This window comes from Dendrobates tinctorius, unplaced genomic scaffold, assembly GCF_039654945.1.
Source record: "Dendrobates tinctorius isolate UK_male_01 unplaced genomic scaffold, ASM3965494v1 ptg000103l, whole genome shotgun sequence".
Lineage (NCBI taxonomy): Eukaryota > Metazoa > Chordata > Amphibia > Anura > Dendrobatidae > Dendrobates > Dendrobates tinctorius.
This window is the reverse complement of record NW_027361771.1, coordinates 36,463,912-36,486,055: the sequence shown is the minus strand read 5'-3', so window position 1 is coordinate 36,486,055 and position 22,144 is coordinate 36,463,912. Positions and strand designations below refer to the sequence as shown.

Here is a 22,144-nt window from a genome sequence, read left to right as displayed (position 1 = left end):
TAAAAAGGGACCCCCGCATTGCCAAAATGATGAACGATGACGGCTACTGGTTGGCCAGCATCCTGGATCCACGCTATAAAGGCAAATTCCAAAACATCATGCCACAGGAGAACCTTGACCTAATATTGCCTAACAAACAAGCTACTCTGGTAAACCGGTTGGTTGAGGCATTCCCAGCACACAGCAGTGGTGATGGTTCTCACATGAGCCGTAGGGGCCAGGGGCAGCTTGGAAGAGGTGTTCGTGGTGCACACATCAGAAGTGGCGTTGGAGACAGGGGTTTCATGATCATGTTGTGGACTGATTTTTCAAGTCCCGCTCACACAACTGGTAATACTGCATCGATGGAAAGTGACAGGAGACAGCACTTGTCAACTATGGTTACAAACTACTTTTCCTCCCACGTCGATGTTCTCCCTCACAGGTCATTCCCCTTTGACTATTGGGCCGCTAAACTGGACACCTGGCCTGAATTGGCACAATATGCGCTACAGGAGCTCGCTTGCCCAGCTGCAAGTGTGCTATCGGAAAGAGTCTTCAGTGCTGCTGGATCAATCCTGACAGAAGAAAGGACCCGTCTGTCGACCCAAAATGTGGTTGATCTAACCTTCATTAAAATGAACCATGCATGGGTTTCCAAGGATTTTGTCCCACCTTCCCCTGATGACACATAGGTTGACAGAAAAATGGCTTGCTTTGGTCCTCCTCTTCCTGGGAATTGAACAATTTCGCCTTTTGCATCAGCTGAATGTCCAACATCAACATATTAAGGTTTATTTTCACTAGAAGGTTGAAACAAAAGCGCAATAGGGTCTTATCCGGGTAAAATATTCAATTACTGAATGTGTTAAACTCACCTTCTCAAAGATAAAATAAAGCTTATATAGTGAGTCAGCCTGCTGCACGTCCAGCGGTCCACAACGGAACCGTACCACAATTCAAATAAGGAATATATTCTTGGACTTTGAGTGCGCTGCTAGACGAATTCAATAACCACACAAGGTTAAAAAAGTTAACCCTTTAATCCCTACGCGTTTCGAAGCATAACGCTTCTTCTTCAGGGGTAGATACATGAATACAGAGAGCTGTCATCACATTTATACATACAAGATTCAAATTTGGCGCCCTCAGAGACACGAGGAAAGCCGCAAAAGGTCAAAGATCAAAGTAATTCAAGCATCAAGAGTTCATAAAGGTTAAACATTCTCTAATTAAAAATAACTCTTTATTATGTTTTGCAGATAAAAGAAAAAGAAGAAAAGAAAAAGGATGATAAAAAATAATATATATATAAAGAAAAACGAAAAAAATATATATATATATATATAAAATGAACCCACGACGTTAAAAAAAAAAGAGAATCAAAGTCCAGCGAACATACCACTATACCAGGGAAAATGTTGGAATTTAAAAGAGAATTTATAATCCGACCATTGGTATGAGACTCAAATATAAACATTTATAAAAGCGATAATTAGATGTATATGTATGAATAAAAATACGCTGATGGAATTGATGTGAATAAAATGATGAATAAAAATAAAAATAAAAATAATAAAAATAAAAATGTGTTACTAGTTATTTCGTTTCAAATTCCATGAGAATTCCGTGGCGTGTACTGGAAGACAAAAATTAAAAAAGGAAGCAAAGAAAAAACTCAAATGGATGAAACCATGATCGAATACCGTCAAAGACATACAAAAACACTGTATATATTAAAAAGGAATAACCAGAACAAGAATTAATTATAAAAAATCTATATGCATGAAGACATTTTTTGAACAGAAAAACGCATAATTAATTTCATTACAGAGGACTATTCGAGTTGCAAGGTTCAAATAACCTAATATAATATATACAGTGTTTTTGTATGTCTTTGACGGTATTCGATCATGGTTTCATCCATTTGAGTTTTTTCTTTGCTTCCTTTTTTAATTTTTGTCTTCCAGTACACGCCACGGAATTCTCATGGAATTTGAAACGAAATAACTAGTAACACATTTTTATTATTTTTATTTTTATTTTTATTCATCATTTTATTCACATCAATTCCATCAGCGTATTTTTATTCATACATATACATCTAATTATCGCTTTTATAAATGTTTATATTTGAGTCTCATACCAATGGTCGGATTATAAATTCTCTTTTAAATTCCAACATTTTCCCTGGTATAGTGGTATGTTCGCTGGACTTTGATTCTCTTTTTTTTAACGTCGTGGGTTCATTTTATATATATATATATATATTTTTTTCGTTTTTCTTTATATATATATTATTTTTTATCATCCTTTTTCTTTTCTTCTTTTTCTTTTATCTGCAAAACATAATAAAGAGTTATTTTTAATTAGAGAATGTTTAACCTTTATGAACTCTTGATGCTTGAATTACTTTGATCTTTGACCTTTTGCGGCTTTCCTCGTGTCTCTGAGGGCGCCAAATTTGAATCTTGTATGTATAAATGTGATGACAGCTCTCTGTATTCATGTATCTACCCCTGAAGAAGAAGCGTTATGCTTCGAAACGCGTAGGGATTAAAGGGTTAACTTTTTTAACCTTGTGTGGTTATTGAATTCGTCTAGCAGCGCACTCAAAGTCCAAGAATATATTCCTTATTTGAATCAACATCAACATATGCCACTTTCTAAAACTCCCTAACTGTGCTGCCTCCCCCCCATGGCCGGGGTCACAACCTAGCGCACGAAACCATGCGAGTGCCGTTGCCCTGGACAGGTGGGTAGGCCGACTCTTGGACGCGGGCACTGGCACAGGGTCCCTCACTTGCAATCAAGTGTCTCTGACGGTGGTGGTGCACACCTGCCGTCAGACACACCGCCGTACTATGAGGGGCCCAGTGCCAGTACCGACGCCCACGAGTGGGCCCCCTTGCTTGGGCAGGGCCCCAGCATTTGCAATCTTTACCTCTCCCTGCTCCTCCACTGTGTAGTCTGGGCCGTCAAATCCATACTGGGCCTGACACCGTCTGAGCCTGCCTCCTGATCTATAGACATATATTTTGAATGTGTACACTGTGCTATCCATACATGTTATCCGGTGATACGGTACCCTTTCTCACCTTTGTGCAATCACGTGTAATCCATACTGGGCCTGACACCGTCTGAGCCTGCCTCCTGATCTATAGACATATATTTTGAATGTTTACACTATGCTATCCATACATGTTTTCCGGTGATACGGTGCCCTTTCTCACCTTTGTGCAATCACGTGTAATCCATACTGGGCCTGACACTGTCTGAGCCTGCCTCCTGATCTATAGACATATATTTTGAATGTGTACACTATGCTATCCATACATGTTATCCGGTGATACGGTACCCTTTCTCACCTTTGTGCAATCACGTGTAATCCATACTGGGCCTGAGAACGGCTGGCGAGCTGCTAAGCAAGCTACAGCACCTGTGGTTTGCACACGTAAGTTTTTCATTTTTTCAGTAATGACGGTTAGGCCTAATTCCGGAACTGCAGTTGACCTGCACTTACTGGGAAATCATCGTTCGCGGGTAATAATTGTAATCCCAGATCCCCATCACTAACGGTGTTCAGCGGGTTATCTGCACCTGTAAGCGACAAACGCTGGCCCTTTCATTGTAGTGCACATGCAGCCACGGACATGTAAGGGCATGACACACCAGTTATTGGCCAATCTCACGTGCCAGAGCCTCGCGTGTCCGTCTAGTAAGCCGGTCTCGGACCGCGGGGCATGACGGAGTCTCGTTCGTTAACGGAATTAAGCTTGCAATGTGTGCATCTTTTTTGTTGCTGGATGGTTGAGGTTGCCCATGTTGAGTCAAATTACACCGCAGGCTCCACTCCTGGTGCTGACCTTCTGAACATTCCTTTAAGGTTCAGCTTTGCAACCATACTGCCCACGTAAAACAAACACTTTGCCTCCATGAACGCTGTTTGGAGGGTCGTGACTCGTGGGAATAACGCCGCCCAATCAGTTAACCTGCTAGAGAGATCCTTCGTTGCTCCCAAGCATGACATCACACTCCCTAGGAGGAAGGTAATGCCACTGTGGCGACCGTACTCCTGGGGGCGACACAAGTGCACTGATGCCCAGCCACTGCTCGATGAATCTGCTGGTACATTGACCCAGACCACTACATTCCCCTCGCACTCTACACGGCCTGAATCTGACCCTGATGAAACTCAGGTTATCCTTCCCATATACTGTTCCATCTTACACGGTGACAAAGAGGAAGCTGCAGATGAAAGTGCAGGTTCGGCCCACCCGCCGTCAGACACACCACCGTACTATCGGGCCCTGTGCCAGTGCCGTCGCCAACGAGTGGGCCCCCCCTGCTTGCTCAGGATCACAGCACATGCAAGGTTGAAATACTGTGCAGTGAGATGGAAGATGGGGACGAGGAGGAGTCCAGACTAGTACAGGGATTCCCTAGCGAGGAGACTTATTTCATTGTTTTCAATGTTGGGACAGCAATTTTTGGGGAGCACTATACTCTGGAGAATGATAGATGGGGCCCACCATACACTGGAACATTCCAAAGGTGGACATCAGACACTGGAGCAGCATTTACAGGGCCCATTATACACTAGAGCATTAGAAATGGGGCCCATTATGTTTGGAGCATTATTTGGGCCCATAAGACAGTGGAGCTTCATCCATGGGGACCAACATATACTGTAGCATTATGTGGAGCTCATCATATACTGTTTCAAACATTATATGGTACCAATGATTCTGTATGGAGAAATAGATGGGCCTCGTCATGAGATCTAAAAAGTGTAGTATTTTTCTTTGTAGTATACCACTATTTCTCTGCCGTATCGGAGGAGCATGAGTTGTGGTATGTGTTAAATGGGCGCTCTTTTGCCCAGGGCACATGAAAACCTGGAGCCAGCCCTACCCCCCCCACAACTTTAGCCAAATAACCCCCATTTTTCAGTGCGTAACTAGTATTATGAAGTAAATAAAGGGTGACAAGCTTCAGTAATAAGAATTTATGCTTTTGGCATTCAAATGGGCACTGTAGGTGTGTTTCCTGTCCTCCTCTCACTGCCGACTTTTCTTCCCCATTGACTTACATTGGGTTTCGTGTTTCAGTCGGACCCCCGACTTTTCCCTATAGTCGGCCGATTTCGTTCGACCCGACTTTTGCGAAAGTCGGGTTTCGCAAAACCCAACTCGACCTGAAAAAAGGCAAAGTCGCTCATCTCTAGCGCCATTAATTCCACAGCGCTTCCTCATCATCACTGTCCCCGACGAGGCTCACAATCTACATTCCCTATCAGTATGTCTTTGGAATGCCGGAGGAAACTGGAGAACCCAGAGGAAACCCACACAAACACGGGGAGAACATACAAACTCCTTGCAGATGTTGTCCTTGGTGGGATTTGAACCCAGGACCCAGGCGCTGCAGTGCTAACCACTGAGCCACTATGATGTGTTCCCACTCACAAGGCTGTGTGAAGGTTTTTGGGGTCCTGATCCTTATTCAAACATTGTAGACTTAATGTAGGAACACTGTGAAATAGCGGACTATTATCACTTGGGGTGCTGATTATTGTTACCGCTTCTATTTCTTGATTTTGCATTAATATGTGATTTGTTAAACAACATAAAGAGAACATAAAATTGTGCAAAGCATTTAGAGTATATGGTGCAGATAGACGTGATATTGTAATGTTACACCGTGATCTCTATTTTGCACTGTAGCCCTCACCTAAAACTCACTGCTTTATATATGTAGTGCACAAATCAGGTGGGGCCCCAGAAGTAGAGCCACTCTGTACTGTCATTGACTAAAGCAGCCTTGAACCAGACTCCCCTCTATTACATCCATATCGCCCCCCTCATGCTGCGCAGGTAAGAGTCTCTACACAGTAGACTCACTGGCTAGAGGAAGACGCTGTGTCATATTTTAAAGACCTCTTCTGTACTTAAGGGGAACCTGTCAATAATCAAAAACACTTGTAGATTTGGGGTTACTCTGCAGGTTTTTAGCATTGTGAAGCCTTGCGGCCACCGCACTGGAAGGCCGGTCACCGAGAGAAAATGAATTTTATTCTTTTGGTGAGTCTAAAGGTCCCTTACATTTAGCGATGCACCAGGGATCCCGACAACGATACGACCCGGTCAGGATCGCTGGTGCATCGCTAAATGGTCGCTAGTGAGCTGCCAAACAGGCAGATCTCACCAGCGATGCAGCAGCAGTCGGGGGTCGTCACTTACCTGTCACACGCAGCGAGGGTGACGTCTTCCGCCCGCGTCCATGGAGTCGCTCGTCGGCGCCAGCAGGAAGCCGACGACGAGAAATGGACCATCCCATTCTTGCGCGATCAGCGATATCCAGCGGGTAGCCGGGTCGGAGGTGTCATATGTAGCGAGATCGTTAGCGATATAGCTGTTGCATCACAAAATCGGTGATGCTTTAGCGATATTGCTAGCGATCTTGCTATGTGTGAAGGGGGCTTAAGACTTTCAGTCATACAGGCGTGGCTTCAGTCACTGCTCAGAACATAATGAGTTGTCTGTAACCACACTCCAGCTCTGACTGACAGCCAGCTCTGTAGTGCATGAGTGCTGCGTCGGCTGTCAGTAAGAGCGGGGGTGTGGTTACATACTTGGGGAAGAAAGAAGAGAGGGTAATGAAAAGGGGGGGAGCGGAGGAGTTTGGGCACAATATAAATATAACAAATATGACCTAGAATAAAAACAATGTATAGCATTCATAAAGTAAGTAAATGTTCTGTAAGCCTTCTATGTATTGTTTTTATTCTAGGTTGTGCTTGTTAATGGCCACCGTATGTATATGTACCTACTTATTACACTTATTGGTGTGCTGACTGTTGGTTTTTGGTTTTGCTTCAGGTTCTTGTAATTTAGGGTTGTTGCCATCCCTTTGGGCTGTGCATCTTATTTACTCATCTTTCCACAGGCTGGTGTAAAACACAGCAAGGACAGAAACAATTACAATCAAACAGGTCCAAAGTAAAACGATATTAATACTTTATTACATATTGTAATTCAAGGGACAGGTAGAGTGGGGGAGAAAAAAGTGTATATGTGCCCCTGATGAAGACACCGCCGAAACACGTGTTGGGGTGAACACAGGTTCTGCGATGTCCATCTATATTCTCTACTTGCGTAAGGTATGGTTTACCTCAATACTTGGCTTCATTAGATTGCTTTTTAAGCTCAATGCTGTGGTTACCATTTTGGGTTTCTTTTCATGCCTTTGACAATTATATCTATTGGTAATGATTATGGGCAATTGGTCTCTATTCTGAGTATTTGATTCAATGGCTGTCTGCTAATTATGTATATTGTGTGTATTATATCTTTTTACTTTGGGCCTGTTTGATCATTGTTTCTGTCCTTGTTATGTCTATATTGGCGATTGGTTCGCCTATGAGGCCCCCATATGAGCACTATCATGAATAATATGATTTTGGAATGTACGCTATCATTATGACAATGGTGCTAAATCTCTTGTTGAGTTATCTTTACATGGTGTAAAACAGTCAGGGCCTTGTCCAGCTGTTCCCCCGTCTATTTTGAGGTCTACTGGCACATAGCAAGCTGATATCAAGCTTTAGACAGAGACCAGGTTACTGCCCGACCGCTCAGGGGGGCAAGCACACAGGGTGGTTGGATGATACCCAGCGTCTTACTTCGCAGAGGGAGACTGGAGCACCACGTGGGTGCAGGCAAAGCCGGGTCCAGGACCTGCGGAGAGGGCAGAGCGGTATGGAAGCGCTCAGAGCCCGCAGGACCTGTGGTCACATGACCCCGCGTCAGAAGGAGGGGGCGGAGCTATCGCTGAGCTCCCATAACGCTATTGTGACAGGAGACAAGGGATAGACAGAGAGTAGTCAAACAAGGCCAAGGTTCATACACAGTACGGGCAGGCGCGGTACAGGAGGGATAATCAGAAGGGAGGTCAGACAAAGCCAAGGGTCATACACAGTACGGGCAGGTGCGGTACAGGAGGGATAATCAGAAGGGAGGTCAGACAAAGCCAAGTGTCATACACAGCACGGGCAAGACAGGTACAGAGTCAGCAAACCAAAGACTTAAACCGTAACAGAACAGGGTCAGAATACCAGGCAGACAATGATTGGCGTGCAGCACGGATAGAGCAGGGTCGGGCACACTCAGATAGGAGTATAAGCGACAGGGGGCGGCTCTCCCCTGATGCTATAAGAACCCTCCTCAGATCCACAGAGAGGCTCTCAAAGTTAACTCCTGCACCACCTACCCAAAACTCAAAACACATCATGACAGCTGAGTCGCTATAGTAGGGGCCATCGTGAATGGGTATACATTATCAGAGTGGTATGGCTTTTACACTTTACTCTTTTTTTACATGTGTTACTATTTACTTACAGCAGGGTTTATATGCATTGTTTTTATTCCAGGGGTCACAAAAATGTGAAAAGTTTAATCATGATGCTTGCCTCGAGATGGCTATGTTGAGAAATCTGGAAACACTCTAAATTATGAATAATAGTACAACGTGGTAAACCATTCATTTTGCTTTGTCATCATATATTCCCTTAGGCTACTTTCACATTAGCTTTTTTTAGCGCTGCGCTATGTGCGCAATAGAAATGCATGCAAAAAACGCATCAAGCGTTTTGCATGCGTTTGCTTTTTTTAGGCGCATGCGTTTCTAGCCATGTTAACTCTTAAAACACATGCGATTTCCCATAGACTGTAATGTGTTATTTTGGCGCATTCCATGCGCATGCGATTTTTTGACACAGTTTGGACGGATCAAAAATGCAACAGATTGCGTCCGGCACGCCTAGGCGCACACTGCAAAAAAAACGCTTGCGCACGAAAACGCATACAAACGCGTGCAAATGCTAGACCATGCGCCCCCATGTTAAACATAAGGGCGCATGGATGCGCACGATGTGCTGCGCTAAAAAACGCTAATGTGAAACCAGCCTTAGCTCATATGCTTGTCATGGTTTCATAACTGACTGTGGCCTGGAGACACTGTGAGTGACGGCTCTGCTTCCCTTTGGAATCTGGAGTGTTCTGGACTGTCGGTTTTGTGAGTGTCATTCCAATCATCCAAACTGATCCTGGAGCGTGCTAGGCTGTCAGAATTTTTATTGACAACCCTGCTGCTCAATCTGTTCTCATCTGTGAGTGTTTCCTCAGGTGCCCCCATCCTCAGATGATTTGCTAGGTATTTAGCTGGCTTGATGTGAGCAGCAGATAATCAGTTGTAGCTTTGCTTTAAGTAGGTGTGTGTACGCTTGCTATTTGTCTGACGTCTGGTCTTGTTTTTGACCTTGCTTCTGTTGTGACAATTTTTGTGGCATATTATTTCTGCTTTTGACGCTCTCTGACTTCAGACATCTGACCCTGGACTTGGCCTCTGACTTTCCGTTTGTTCTACTCCCTGGTTTTGATGTACCCTTCTGGCATTTGAACACGAACTGTCTCCTGACCATGCCTTTGACTTGCCCCTCTGTACTACGAGCTCTCCTGCTATCTGACCTCAGATCTCCTGACTACCCTTTCTCAAGGCTTGCCCTTGAGTAGCGACTCAGCATCACAATGCTGAAGTTAGGCCTCTTTCACACATCAGTTTTTTGCCTTCAGGCGCGATCCGGCTTTTTTTTGAAAAAACGGATCCGGCAAAATGCAATGCCGGATCCGGTTTTTCCCCATTGACTTGCATTAGCGCCGGATCGTGCCGGATGGCATTGCGTTTCATCCGTTTTTTGCCGGATCCGGCAACTTGTCTCATTCCGGCGTCTTGAAAAAACGTCTACTGTAACTTTTTTGTCTCCGGCGAAAAAGCCGGAAGCGCCATGAAAGTCTATGGGCGCCGGAATGCGCCGGATCCAGAAAAAGACGGATCCAGCAACCGGATCCGGTTTTTTTAAGTCTGCGCATGCTCAGATCCAATTGGCCAGCCTCCAGGAACAGAGACGGATCCAGCAAAAAAACGGATCCGTTTCTACAGTTCTCCAAAATTTATGCCGGATCCGTTTTTTCTAAAAAAAGCCGGATCATGCCTGACGGCAAAAAACTGATGTGTGAAAGTAGCCTTAGTCTGCAGCATCTCCCCTCATGATCCTAGTTGGTGGAGATTGCGACTTCCAATGCCCGATGATAATCTGATGAGTGGCTGGAACAAAATACCTTATTAGGCGTTTTTAATCTGGAAACATGAATAAAACTGCTCCTTCTGGTGACATCTGCATGTGATATATGAGTTCCTTTAATCAAGTAGAAAGAAAGAAAGAATATGTCATTACAGAGAGGTTGGACCCCTGGGCAACTCCACCAAATGTACATCAATGTACCAGGAGTTGAGGAGCACCTCCAATAAATGTCTGTAACATGTAACATAAAGAGCCATCCTATATAGATTGACAGGCGTTCTATGCCATCTGGACAGCCTCTTGTAGTTTATTTCCTTAAGTTTACAGGATACTGACAGTTTTTGGGTTAAGAAAAAAGATTTAGCCCATGGCTCAACTAATATGTTTCCTATTCTACAGACTCATAAAATTGAGACATTTGTCCTCTCATTTATGACATTACAATGTTACAGATCAAACAAATGGCATGTGTCAGTGCCTACCAAAGAGAAGACTAGCCTCTCATAAGTAGTCATAGATTGGAGATTTGACCCAGGTGTCAGGGAATTAAAATCTCTGCAAAGCTGAAGACCTCTCATCCAAATACCTGGTATGCTTTAGGCTATGTGCACACGCTGTGGATTCACCAGCGGATTTTTCCGTGCGGATCCGCAGGTAAATTGACCTGCAGTTTTACCTGCGGATTGGCCAGCGGTTTTCCCCTGCGGTTTGACACCTGGACAATGGAGGAGATGGTAAACCGCAGCGGAATCCGCTGACATGTCAATTCTTTCTGCGGATTTAAAACTGCAGCTTTTCCGCAGTGAAAAAAATGCAGCATGTGTACTGCAGATTGTAAATCCCATAGACCTCCTGGGCCATCTGGTCCAACCCCCTGCTCAAAGCAGGATTCGCGAAATCATCCCAGACAGATATCTGTCCAGCCTCTGTTTGAAGACTTCTATTGAAGGAGAACTCACCACATCTCGTGGCAGCCTGTTCCACTCATTGATCACTCTAACTGTCAAAGTTTTTTCTAATATCTAATCTGTGTCTCCTCCCATTCAGTTTCATCCCATTGCTTCTAGTCTTTCCTTGTGCAAATAAGAATAAAGTTGATCCTTCTACAATGTGACAGCCCTTGAGATATTTGTAGACAGCTATTAAGTCTCCTCTCAGTCTTCTCTTTTGCAGGCTAAACATTCCCAAATCCTGCAACCTTTCCTCATATGACAGGGTTTGCAGACCGGTCACCATTCTGGTCGCTCTTTTCTGAACTTGCTCCAGTTTGTTGATGTCTTTTTTAAAATGTGGCGCCCAAAACTGGACACAATATTCCAGATGAGGTCCAGATGAATTAATACAATTTCACTTGTCCTTCAGTAAGGTGCCCTGGAAGGGGGTTACAAAAACGCTGAATTTCAGGAAAGCAAAGTTTGATCAGCTTAGAGAGGACCTTCGCCGAATTGATTGGGACAATGTCCTCAAAAATAGGAGCACAGAAAATAAATGGGAAATATTTAAATCAGTTTTACACACCCACTGTGAGCTAGCCATACCGTACAGAAATAAAAGGGCTAGGAACAGGAGAACACCAATGTGGCTAAATAAGGATGTAAAAAGGGCAATAAATAACAAGAACAAGGCATTTAAGAAGCTAAAACAAGAAGGCAATGAAGAAGCACTAAAAAGTTATAGAGAAAAAAAATAAAATGTGTAAAAAACAAATACATTTAGCAAAAGTGGAAACTGAGAGACTCATTGCTAAGGAAAGTAAAACAAACCCCAAACTATACTTTAATTATATAAACAGTAAAATGATTAAAATTGATGGTGTCAGCCCTTTAAAGAACAATGAGGGTGAAATCATAGAGAGCGATGTGGGAAAAGCAAATGTTTTAAATACTTTTTTCTCAACAGTGTTCACACAGGAAAAGGATTTGCCAGGGGAAATGCAGAGTGATAATGTAATCTCCCCATTAAGTATTACCTGCCTAACCCAGGGAGAAGTGCAGAACCACCTTAGTAAGAATTAAATTGACAAATCACCAGGCCCTGATGGCATTCACCCTCGGGTATTAAGGGAGTTAAGTAATGTGATAGACAGGCCTCTATTCCTTATATTTAAAGACTCTATAGAAACAGGGTCTGTTCCTTTTGATTGGCTGCAAGCAAATGTGGTACCAATATTCAAAAAGGGGTGTAAAAGGGAACCTGGAAACTGTAGGCCGGTGAGCTTAACATTTGTTGTGGGTAAAATTTTGGAAGGGTTTCTAAGGGATACCGTTATGGAATATCTCAATGTTAATAAATGTTTAACTCCATATCAACATGGATTTATGAAGGATCGCTCCTGTCAAACTAACCTGATCAGCTTCTATGAGGATGTAAGCTCTCAAATGGACCAAGGAGAATCATTGGATGTCATTTATCTCGCATTCTCTAAAGCATTTGACACTGTTCCACATAAAAGATTGGTAAGTAAGATGAGAAAGCTTGGGCTAGGGGAAAATGTGTGTAGATGGGTAGGTAGCTGGCTTAGTGATAGAAAACAAAGAGTGGTTATTAATGGTGCATACTCAGATTGGGCCAGGGTTACTAGTGGGGTACCACAGGGTTCTGTATTGGGCCCCCTACTATGTAATATATTTATTAATGATCTAGTGGATGGCTTACACAGTAAAATATCAGTATTTGCAGATGATACAAAACTATGTAAGGTAGTTAACACAAAGGAGGACAGTTTGCAACTACAGACAGATTTGAGTAAATTGGAGAATTGGGCTGAAAAATGGCAAATGAGGTTTAACACAGATAAGTGTAAGGTTATTCACATGGGAAGGAGAAACAGATGCTACAATTACTTACTAAATGGGAAACTACTGGGGAAATCAGACATGGAAAAAGACTTAGGCATCTTAGTCAATAAGAAGCTAAATTGGAGTGCCCAGTGTCAGGCAGCTTCCACCAAAGCAAATAGGGTCATGGGATGCATTAGAAGAGGTCTGGGGACACGAGATGAAAGCATAATTCTCCCTCTGTACAAATCACTCGGCAGACCACACTTGGAGTATTGTGTGCAATTTTGGACGCCGGTGCTCAAGAAAAACATTACTGAACTTGAAAGGGTTCAAAGGCGGGCTACTAAAATGATAAATGGAGTTGGTTCACTACAGTACCCAGAAAGGTTATCAAAATTAGGTCTATTTACTCTAGAAATGAGAAGACTTAGGGGAGACCTAATATATATGTACAAGTATATCAGAGGGCAATACAGAGATCTCTCCAATGAACTGTTTGTACCAAGGACTGTGACAAGAACAAGGGGGCATTCTCTTCGTTTGGAGGAAAGACAATTTCTGCACCAGCATAGAAGAGGGTTCTTCACGGTAAGAGCAGTGAGGCTCTGGAATTCTCTTCCTGAGGAAGTGGTGATGGCCAACTCACTGAATGAATTTAAGAAAGGAATGGATGCTTTTTCTTGTGAGTAACAGTATAGAAGGTTACGAATAACATAATATTATAGGTAGAAGGTTGACTCAGTTTAGGGGAAGGAATTTTTTTCCCTATGGGGAAAATTGGCTTCTGCTCTGTGGGTTTTTTTGCCTTCCCCAGGATCAACAATGCAGAACAGCTGAACTAGATGGATATAAGGTCTTCCTTCAGCCTTCATAACTATGTATGTTACTATGTAGGTCTGACCAAAGAGGAGTAGAGGGCAATAATGACTTCACGTGATCTAGACTGTATGCTTCTGTTAATACAGCCTAGAATTGCATTTGCCTTTTTTGCTGCTGCATCACACTGTTGACTCATATTCAGTCTGTGATCTATTAGTATACATGGTACTGTACACTGTCTGCGGAACTGCTGCGGATCCGCAGGGGCCAAATCCGCAGCGGATCCGCAGCAGAATCCGCAGCGTGTGCACATACCCTTACTGGCCATCTAAGAAAGTAGGATATTTTAAACCTGGAGAGTCAAGTGATAGGATTGTGGGGTAGGGAAAATTAAGTAGACTCATGTATTGTATAGAGAAACCAAAATGTAAGTGGGCCTTATATATGTGAACAACACAAAGGTGCTTGGTGAATCTTTTTCACGGGTTGATTACACACGTGGTCAACATTGTTGGTACCCCTCCTCGTTTAATGACAGAAAAACCCACAATGGTCACAGAAATAACTTGAATCTGACAAAAGTAATAATCAAAAATCTATGAAAATGATCAAATGAAAGTCAGACATTGCTTTTCAACCATGCTTCCACAGAATTTAAAAAAAAATAAAACTCATGAAATAGACCTGGACAGAAATGATGGTACCCTTAACTTAATATTTTGTTACACAACCTTTTGAGGCAATCACTGCAATCAAACGATTCCTGTAACTGTTAATGAGACTTCTGCACCTATCGACAGGTATTTTTGCCCACTCCTCAAGAGCAAACTGCTCCAGTTGTCTCGTGTTTGAAGGCTGCCTTTTCCAGAAGGTATGTTTCAGCTCTTTTCTAAGATGCTCAATAGGATTTAGGTCAGGGCTCATAGAAGGCCACTTCTTAATAGTCCAATGTTTTCCTATTAGCCATTCTTGAGCATTTTTAGCTGTGTGTTTTGGGTCATTATCCTGTTGCAAGACCCATGTCCTGAGACTGAGACCAAGCTTTCTGACACTGGGAAGCACATTTCTCTCTAGAATCCCATGATAGTCTTGAGATTTCAATGTACCATGCACAGATTCTAGACACCCTGTGCCAGATGTAGCAAAGCAGCCCCAGAACATAACAGAGCCTCCTCCATGTTTCACAGTAGGGACAGTGTTCTTTTCTTGATATGCTTCATTTTTCTGTCTGTGAACATAGAGCAGATGTGCCTTGCCAAAAAGTTCCATTTGTCTCATCTGTCCATAGGACATTCTCCCAGATGCTTTGTGGCTTGTCAGCATGTAGTTGGGCAAATTCCAGTCTGGCTTTTTTATGATTTATTTTCAACAATGGTGTCCTCCTTGGTCGTCTCCTATGAAGTCCGCTTTGGCTCATACAATGATGAATGGTGCGATCTGACACTGATGTTCCACATGTGCAAGAAGAAACAGACCAGCACTGCTGCAATGTTCCTGGACGTTCAATGTGATACCGGATCAGGACATATGGGTGCCTGCCTAGCCTCAGGAAATGCAAAAGCCAATGTCCATAATACTCAGAAAAGAAAAAGGTGCAAATGGCACTCACCGTTATCAAATGTTCTTTATTGAATTTAACATAAAACAGGTGAACATGGAGTGAAAAAGTACTGGACGGCCGTTTCGCGCACACAATGCATTTCTTTGTGTCACACCTTGATTTAACATGTCCCTTTTGTCACATTATTTTCACGGGTACCATCATTTTTGTCCAGGTCTATTTCATGAGTTTTATTTTTTTTTAAATTCTGTGGAAGCATGGTTGAAAAGCAATGTCTGACTTTCATTTGTTCATTTTCATAGATTTTTGATTTATTATTACTTTTGTCAGATTCAAGTTATTTCTGTCACCATTGTGGGTTTTTCTGTCATTAAATGAGGGGTACCAACAATTTTGACCACATGTGTACAGTACAGACCAAAAGTTTGGACACACCTTGTCATTCAAAGAGTTTTCTTTATTTTCATGACTATGAAAATTGTAGATTCACTCTGAAGGCATCAAAACTATGAATTAACACATGTGGAATTATATAATTAACAAAAAAATGTTAAACAACTGAAAATATGTCTTATATTCTAGGTTCTTCAAAGTATCCACCTTTTGCTTTGATTACTGCTTTGCACACTCTTGGCATTCTCTTGATGAGCTTCAAGAGGTAGTCACCGGAAATGGTCTTCCAACAGTCTTGAAGGAGTTCCCAGAGGTGCTTAGCACTTGTTGGCCCTTTTGCCTTCACTCTTCGGTCCAGCTCACCCCAAACCATCTCGATTGGGTTCAGGTCTGGTGACTGTGGAGGCCAGATCATCTGGCGTAGCACCCCATCACTCTCCTTCTTGGTCAAATAGCCCTTACACAGCCTGGAGGTGTGTTTGGAGTCATTGTCCTGTTGAATAATAAATGATGGTCCAACTAAACGCAAACCGGATGGAATAGCATGCCGATGCCAAATGCTGTGGTAGCCATGCTGGTTCAGTATGCCTTCAATTTTGAATAAATCCCCAACAGTGTCACCAGCAAAGCACCCCCACACCATCACACCTCCTTCACGGTGGGAACCAGGCATGTAGAGTCCATCTGTTCAGCTTTTCTGCATCGCACAAAGACATGGTGGTTGGAACCAAAGATCTCAAATTTGGACTCATCAGACCAAAGCACAGATTTCCACTGGTCTAATGTCCATTCCTTGTGTTCTTTAGCCCAAACAAGTCTCTTCTGCTTGTTGCCTGTCCTTAGCGGTGGTTTCCTAGCAGCTATTTTACCATGAAAGCCTGCTGCACAAAGTCTCCTCTTAACAGTTGTTGTAGAGATGTGTCTGCTGCTAGAACTCTGTGTGGCATTGACCTGGTCTCTAATCTGAGCTGCTGTTAACCTGCGATTTCTGAGGCTGGTGACTCTAATGAACTTATCCTCCGCAGTAGAGGTGACTCTTGGTCTTCCTTTCCTGGGGCGGTCCTCATGTGAGCCAGTTTCTTTGTAGCACTTGATGGTTTTTGCCACTGCACTTGGGGACACTTTCAAAGGTTTCCCAATTTTTCGGACTGACTGACCTTCATTCTTAAAGTAATGATGGCCACTCGTTTCTCTTAGCTGCTTTTTTCTTGCCATAATACAAATTCTAACAGTCTATTCAGTAGGACTATCAGATGTGTATCCACCAGACTTCTGCACAGCACAACTGATGGTCCCAACCCCATTTATAAGGCAAGAAATCCCACTTATTAAACCTGACAGGGCACACCTGTGAAGTGAAAACCAGGGCTGTGGAGTCGGTAAGCCAAACCTGCGACTCCGACTCCTCAATTTCCCTTACACCGACTCCACGACTCCGACTCCCACATATATTGCTTATATTTAAATGAAAAATCTATTGTAGTACAATGTGAACATCAGACATTTAATCATTTTTATGATAAAATAATCAAGATATTTAGATAGAACATAATATATATTTATTGGAATACAACTTTAGAACACAAAAAACTGTAATAAATTGTAAATATGTAAAAATTTGAAATCTTTTTCCTTGCGGCAACGCTTTGCCTGCTCCATGTCATCCAAATACTTGTCAAAGTCAAACTCCTCATCTGATGAGGATGAAGATATGGCAGCAGTAGCACTGTTGGGACCCAAGTCCTCTTGCGCCTGGCAGTCCTCGTGTAGGCCACTCATCCTAACTGCGACCTCAGTCAGAGCTTCTTTTCCTTTAGTAAGCTGTTGATCATCAAGCAGTATACGATGACTTGTGTCCACATAAACAGCTGCCAGAAAAAATTTATTTTCCAATAGCTGTGTCTATCTCCGTTTCATTGAAGCAGAAATGCCATCTGCGATTAAACCTCTCCTTTGGGACAGGCAAAATAGCAAGTTCTTCCACTCCCTTATGAAAATGCCAGGAATTAAATCCTCAGCTTGTAATTTTTTAGTCACGGTAAATGAGTGATTAAGCAATTCCTTCAATTCAGCCACCTGTGTCCATTGACCTTCATTTAGGGTTACCTGAGGGTTCGCCATATCTATAAGAAACGGTTTTAGTTCAAGCAATCGCTCAATCATTAAATAAGTGCTGCCCCACCGAGTGGCTTGATCGACAATTGCCCCTTTCCCAGCACTTCTATTCAAGATGGAATCACTTTTAGGGGTTCTGGCGTTATTAACCAATTTCCTCACTTTTCCAATCAGATTTCCAGCATCTTGCAGACTATCTCTTATTGCCAGCTGCAGCGTGTGCACAGCACTGCGCATGTGATGAATATGAAAAACGTATCCTCAAAAAATTGTGTGTGAATGTAGCCTTAGAATGTAGCCTTAGATCAGGAATAGAACAGCCATTTATAGGACATTTCATAACTTTCCCAAATTCCTATGAAAAAATATTCAGCACATTCTGCATTGAACTACTGTACCCAATTTATTATATATTTTAGGAGTCGGTCCATTTTGCACCGACTCCGACTCCACCAAAATGAGCACCGACTCCGACTCTCCGACTCCGACCCCACAGCCCTGGTGAAAACCATTTCCGGTGACTACCTCTTGAAGCTCATCAAGAGAAAAAAAAGAGTGTGCAAAGCAGTAATCAAAGCAATAGGTGGCTACTTTGAAGAACCTAGAATATAAGACATATTTTTAGTTGTTTCACACTTTTTTGTTAATTATATAATTCCACATGTGTTACCGTAATTCATAGTTTTGATGCCTTCAGAGTGAATCTACAATTTTCATAGTCATGAAAATAAAGAAAACTCTTTGAATGAGAAGGTGTGTCCAAACTTTTGGTCTGTACCGTATGTTTAGGAGAGTGGGTGACGGCTTCATGGCACCCAATTTTGTCTGTAGAAGTATCAAAACTGCCTGGACTGATGATAATTTGTGTTTCTGTCCATCCAGGCACAAGCGTTATTCTGGTTATCCTTAGATACAAACTTGGCATCTAGAAAATTATCCCCCTTTAACATACTTAAACTGTGGAGGAAGTTCACTTCGCACCTTTATCTTCTTCATACACTAGGTCCTCTCACTCCTTTGGTAGTTAATCTTCATTTCCCCACTGCTTTACATGAGTCTATTCTCATTTTGTACTCTGTCAATCTTATTTTTCTCAGCAAAATATGTGTACACAATGTTTTTTTTCATCAAGATATAAAAACGACATAGCTGTGCACATGTTCAATCTTTGGTTACTTCTTTTAACTGTTTTGGGGTTTGGAAATCAAGAAGCCGTTAAAAGAAGTACCAGGCTCATTTTTTGGCCACTATAATGAAAAAAATAGAAAAAAAGATGTCAGTGGCAGAACCGTCGCAAAAAGCAATGGCAAAACATTGAAGCTCCTTTAGGAACACGAATGATGACGCTTTCCTGTAGTGGTTTCACCTAGATAAACTTGGTTGCACTGCCACCAGAAAAAGATGTCCTATGCACAAACCCTACGCCAGTGTTTCCCAACCCTGGTCTTCTAGAGCTACCAACAGGTCATGTTTTCAGGATTTCCTTAGTATTGCCCAGGTGATAATTGCATCACCTGAACAGGCAAGAATTCCATCACCTGTGCCGTACTAAAGGGGGTTTTACACTAAGCGATATCGCTAGCAATATCGCTAAAACGTCACTGATTTTGTGACGTTATAGCGATATTGCTAGCGATATCGCTATGTGTGATACTTACCAACGACCGGCTCCCCCGCTGTCCATCGCTGATCGCGCGAGATTGGGCGGCTCCATTTCTCGTCGTCAGCTTCCTGCTGGGCTTCCTGCTGTGACGACGAGCGACGCGTGGAGGCGGGCGGGAGGACGTCTTCATCGCTGAGTGTGAAAGGTGAGTATCGTGCGCTGCGTCGCTGCTGCATCGCTGTGAGATCTTTCTGTGTGAAAGCTCACTAGCGATCATTTAGCGATGCTCCAGCGATCCTGACCGGGTCGGATCGCTGGTCGGATCGCTGGTGCATCGCTAAATGTAAAAGGGCCTTAAGGAAATCCTGAAAACCTGGACCATTGGTGGCTCTCGAGGTCCAGAGTTGGAGAACACTGCTCTAAACGATGTTCTGTATTTCACACATTAATTCCTCCATATGATTTTGGAGCCTCTTCTCTTTTCATGAAGATGCTTGCAATACAAGAAATGTCCCACTAATCCAGCATTCTCAGGTTCTCTTCTCTTTTTTTAACAGAACTGATAAGAATAATGAAGGACGATAATACAGTTAGGAAAAGAATATTAGACTTTGCCCTGGAGATCATCTACCTGTTGACCGGAGAGGTGAGGAGGAATTTCTCTAAACTTTATTGACTTTTTAGCGGTTTAAACAAAGATAAAGGAAAGTAATATTTGTGATTGGTGACATCTGAAATACAAAAGAAAATAAAAATTATATAGTATAAAACAGGAACGTATACCAATAAAAAAGATGCGGCCTAACTAGATAAAGAAGAGGTAAGAGCTAGTGATGAGCGAGCATGCTCGGGTGTCCTCAGAGTGTTTTGGCGTGCTCGGAGATTTAGTTTTGGTCGTCTCATCTGCATGATTTGTGACTGCTAGACAGCTTGAATATACGTGTGGAATGCCTGTTTGTTCGGGAATACCCACATGTATTCAGCCTGTCTACAAGTCGCAAATTATGCAGTTAACACAACGGAAACTAAATCTCTGAGCACGCCAAAATACTCGGAGATCACCCAAACATGCTCGGGAAAACCCAGGCAACGAGTATACTCGCTCATCACTAGTAAGAGCAAAAAAATAGACATAAATAATCTCACAGTCAAGGCAAAGAAAGTTCCAGAATTTGTTTCAGATTGTTAAAGACGTATTTTAGCCATGAGCATTTATCATTTTTCCATGTGAACCATAGTTGCCAACAGTGCCATGTACTTTTGTTTAAGGTAATCCAGAGCACTGTACTTTTTTTTTTTTCCACTAAAAACCTCATGTAAGCATTTACACAAGTGCTTCCATGACTTGGCATATTAACTCCTTCCCGAGTTAGGGTGTTAAGGTACTGTCACACTTAGCGGTGTACCAGCGATCCCGACCAGCGATATGACGCGGTCAGGATCGCTGGTGCATCGCTAAGTGGTCACTAGTGAGCTGCCACACAGGCAGATCTCACCAGCGACATCGCTGGGGTCGGGGGTCGCTACTTACCTGTCACGCTAGGCGATCCTGCGTCCTCCCGCCTGGCTCCACGCGTCGCTCGTCGTCACAGCAGGAAGCGCCACAGGAAGCTGACGACGAGAAACAGTCCAGCCTGTTCTCGCGCGATCAGCGATAACCAGCGGGGGAGCGAGTCGTAGGTAAGTATCAGACACAGCGATATCGCTAGCAATATCACTATAACGTCACAAGTTATAGCGATATTGCTATCGATATCGCTTAGTGTGACAGGCCCTTTATGGTATGGTATGTCTTATGTTGGGTGCAGGTGTATGGCGCAAACTCAAGAGCTGAACCTGTAGCATACACAGCGGATGTCGGCTGTGTTAGCTTAGCCAGCTGTTTATCCACTTAAATGCCACTGTCACTTCCCATGATTGCGTCATGATGATGGATTGCCAATAGAAATGAGCAATTTAAAAAGAAAATTGGATTTCGTCAGCTTCATCTAATTTTTTGCTAAAATTTGAATAACAGCAAATCAATTCACCGTGAATCACAATACTGCATAGCCCTCAAATTATTAACCGTATGTTCAAAATGCACATTATCAATCTATAGGGTCAGGAATGTATTAACCCCTTAACCCCCAAGGGTGGTTTGCACGTTAATGACCGGGCCAATTTTTGCAATTCTGACCACTGTCCCTTTATGAGGTAATAACTCTGGAACGCTTCAATGGTGATTCTGACATTGTTTTCTCGTGACATATAGTACTTCATGTTAGTGGTAAAATTTGTTTGATATAACTTGCATTTGTTTGTGAAAAAAAAACAGAAATTTGGCGAAAATTTTGAAAATTTTGCAATTTTCCAACTTTGAACTTTTATGCCCTTAAATCACAGAAATACGGCACACAAAAAACTTAATAAGTAACATTTCCCACATGTTTACTTTACATCAGCACAATTTTGGAACCAAATTTTTTTTTGTTAGGAAGTTATAAGGGTTAAAAGTTAAACAGCGATTTCTAATTTTTACAACACCATTTTTTTTTTTGGACCACATCACATTTGAAGTCACTTTGAGGGTGTCATTTTTAGGACATGGTTAATGTCCTGTTCTCACAGGGTTAACTTTTGCCGACCTCTCTTTGGATCTGGGAGGAGTATTTATACTCACTCCAGACTAGGATTCTCTGTCAGCTATACTGTTATTCTGGCTGTGTGTCTGACCCCCCTGGTGTGCGTGGATACTGCATTGCTTGTTTGATTCC

The 22,144-nt window shown here is 42.7% G+C and overlaps 1 protein-coding gene across 2 annotated transcripts in view; it reads left to right on the top strand.

Annotated features, from left to right (window-relative positions):
* Positions 1-22,144, top strand: part of LOC141100184 (uncharacterized) — a 79,484-nt gene that overhangs the window by 7,404 nt on the left and 49,936 nt on the right. For both annotated transcript variants that reach the window (XM_073588485.1, XM_073588486.1), the window contains exon 2: positions 19,946-20,034. In XM_073588485.1, coding sequence (XP_073444586.1) covers positions 19,960-20,034 — 75 coding nt within the window. In that variant the 5' untranslated portion in view covers positions 19,946-19,959. The remainder of the gene's footprint in view (positions 1-19,945; positions 20,035-22,144) is intronic.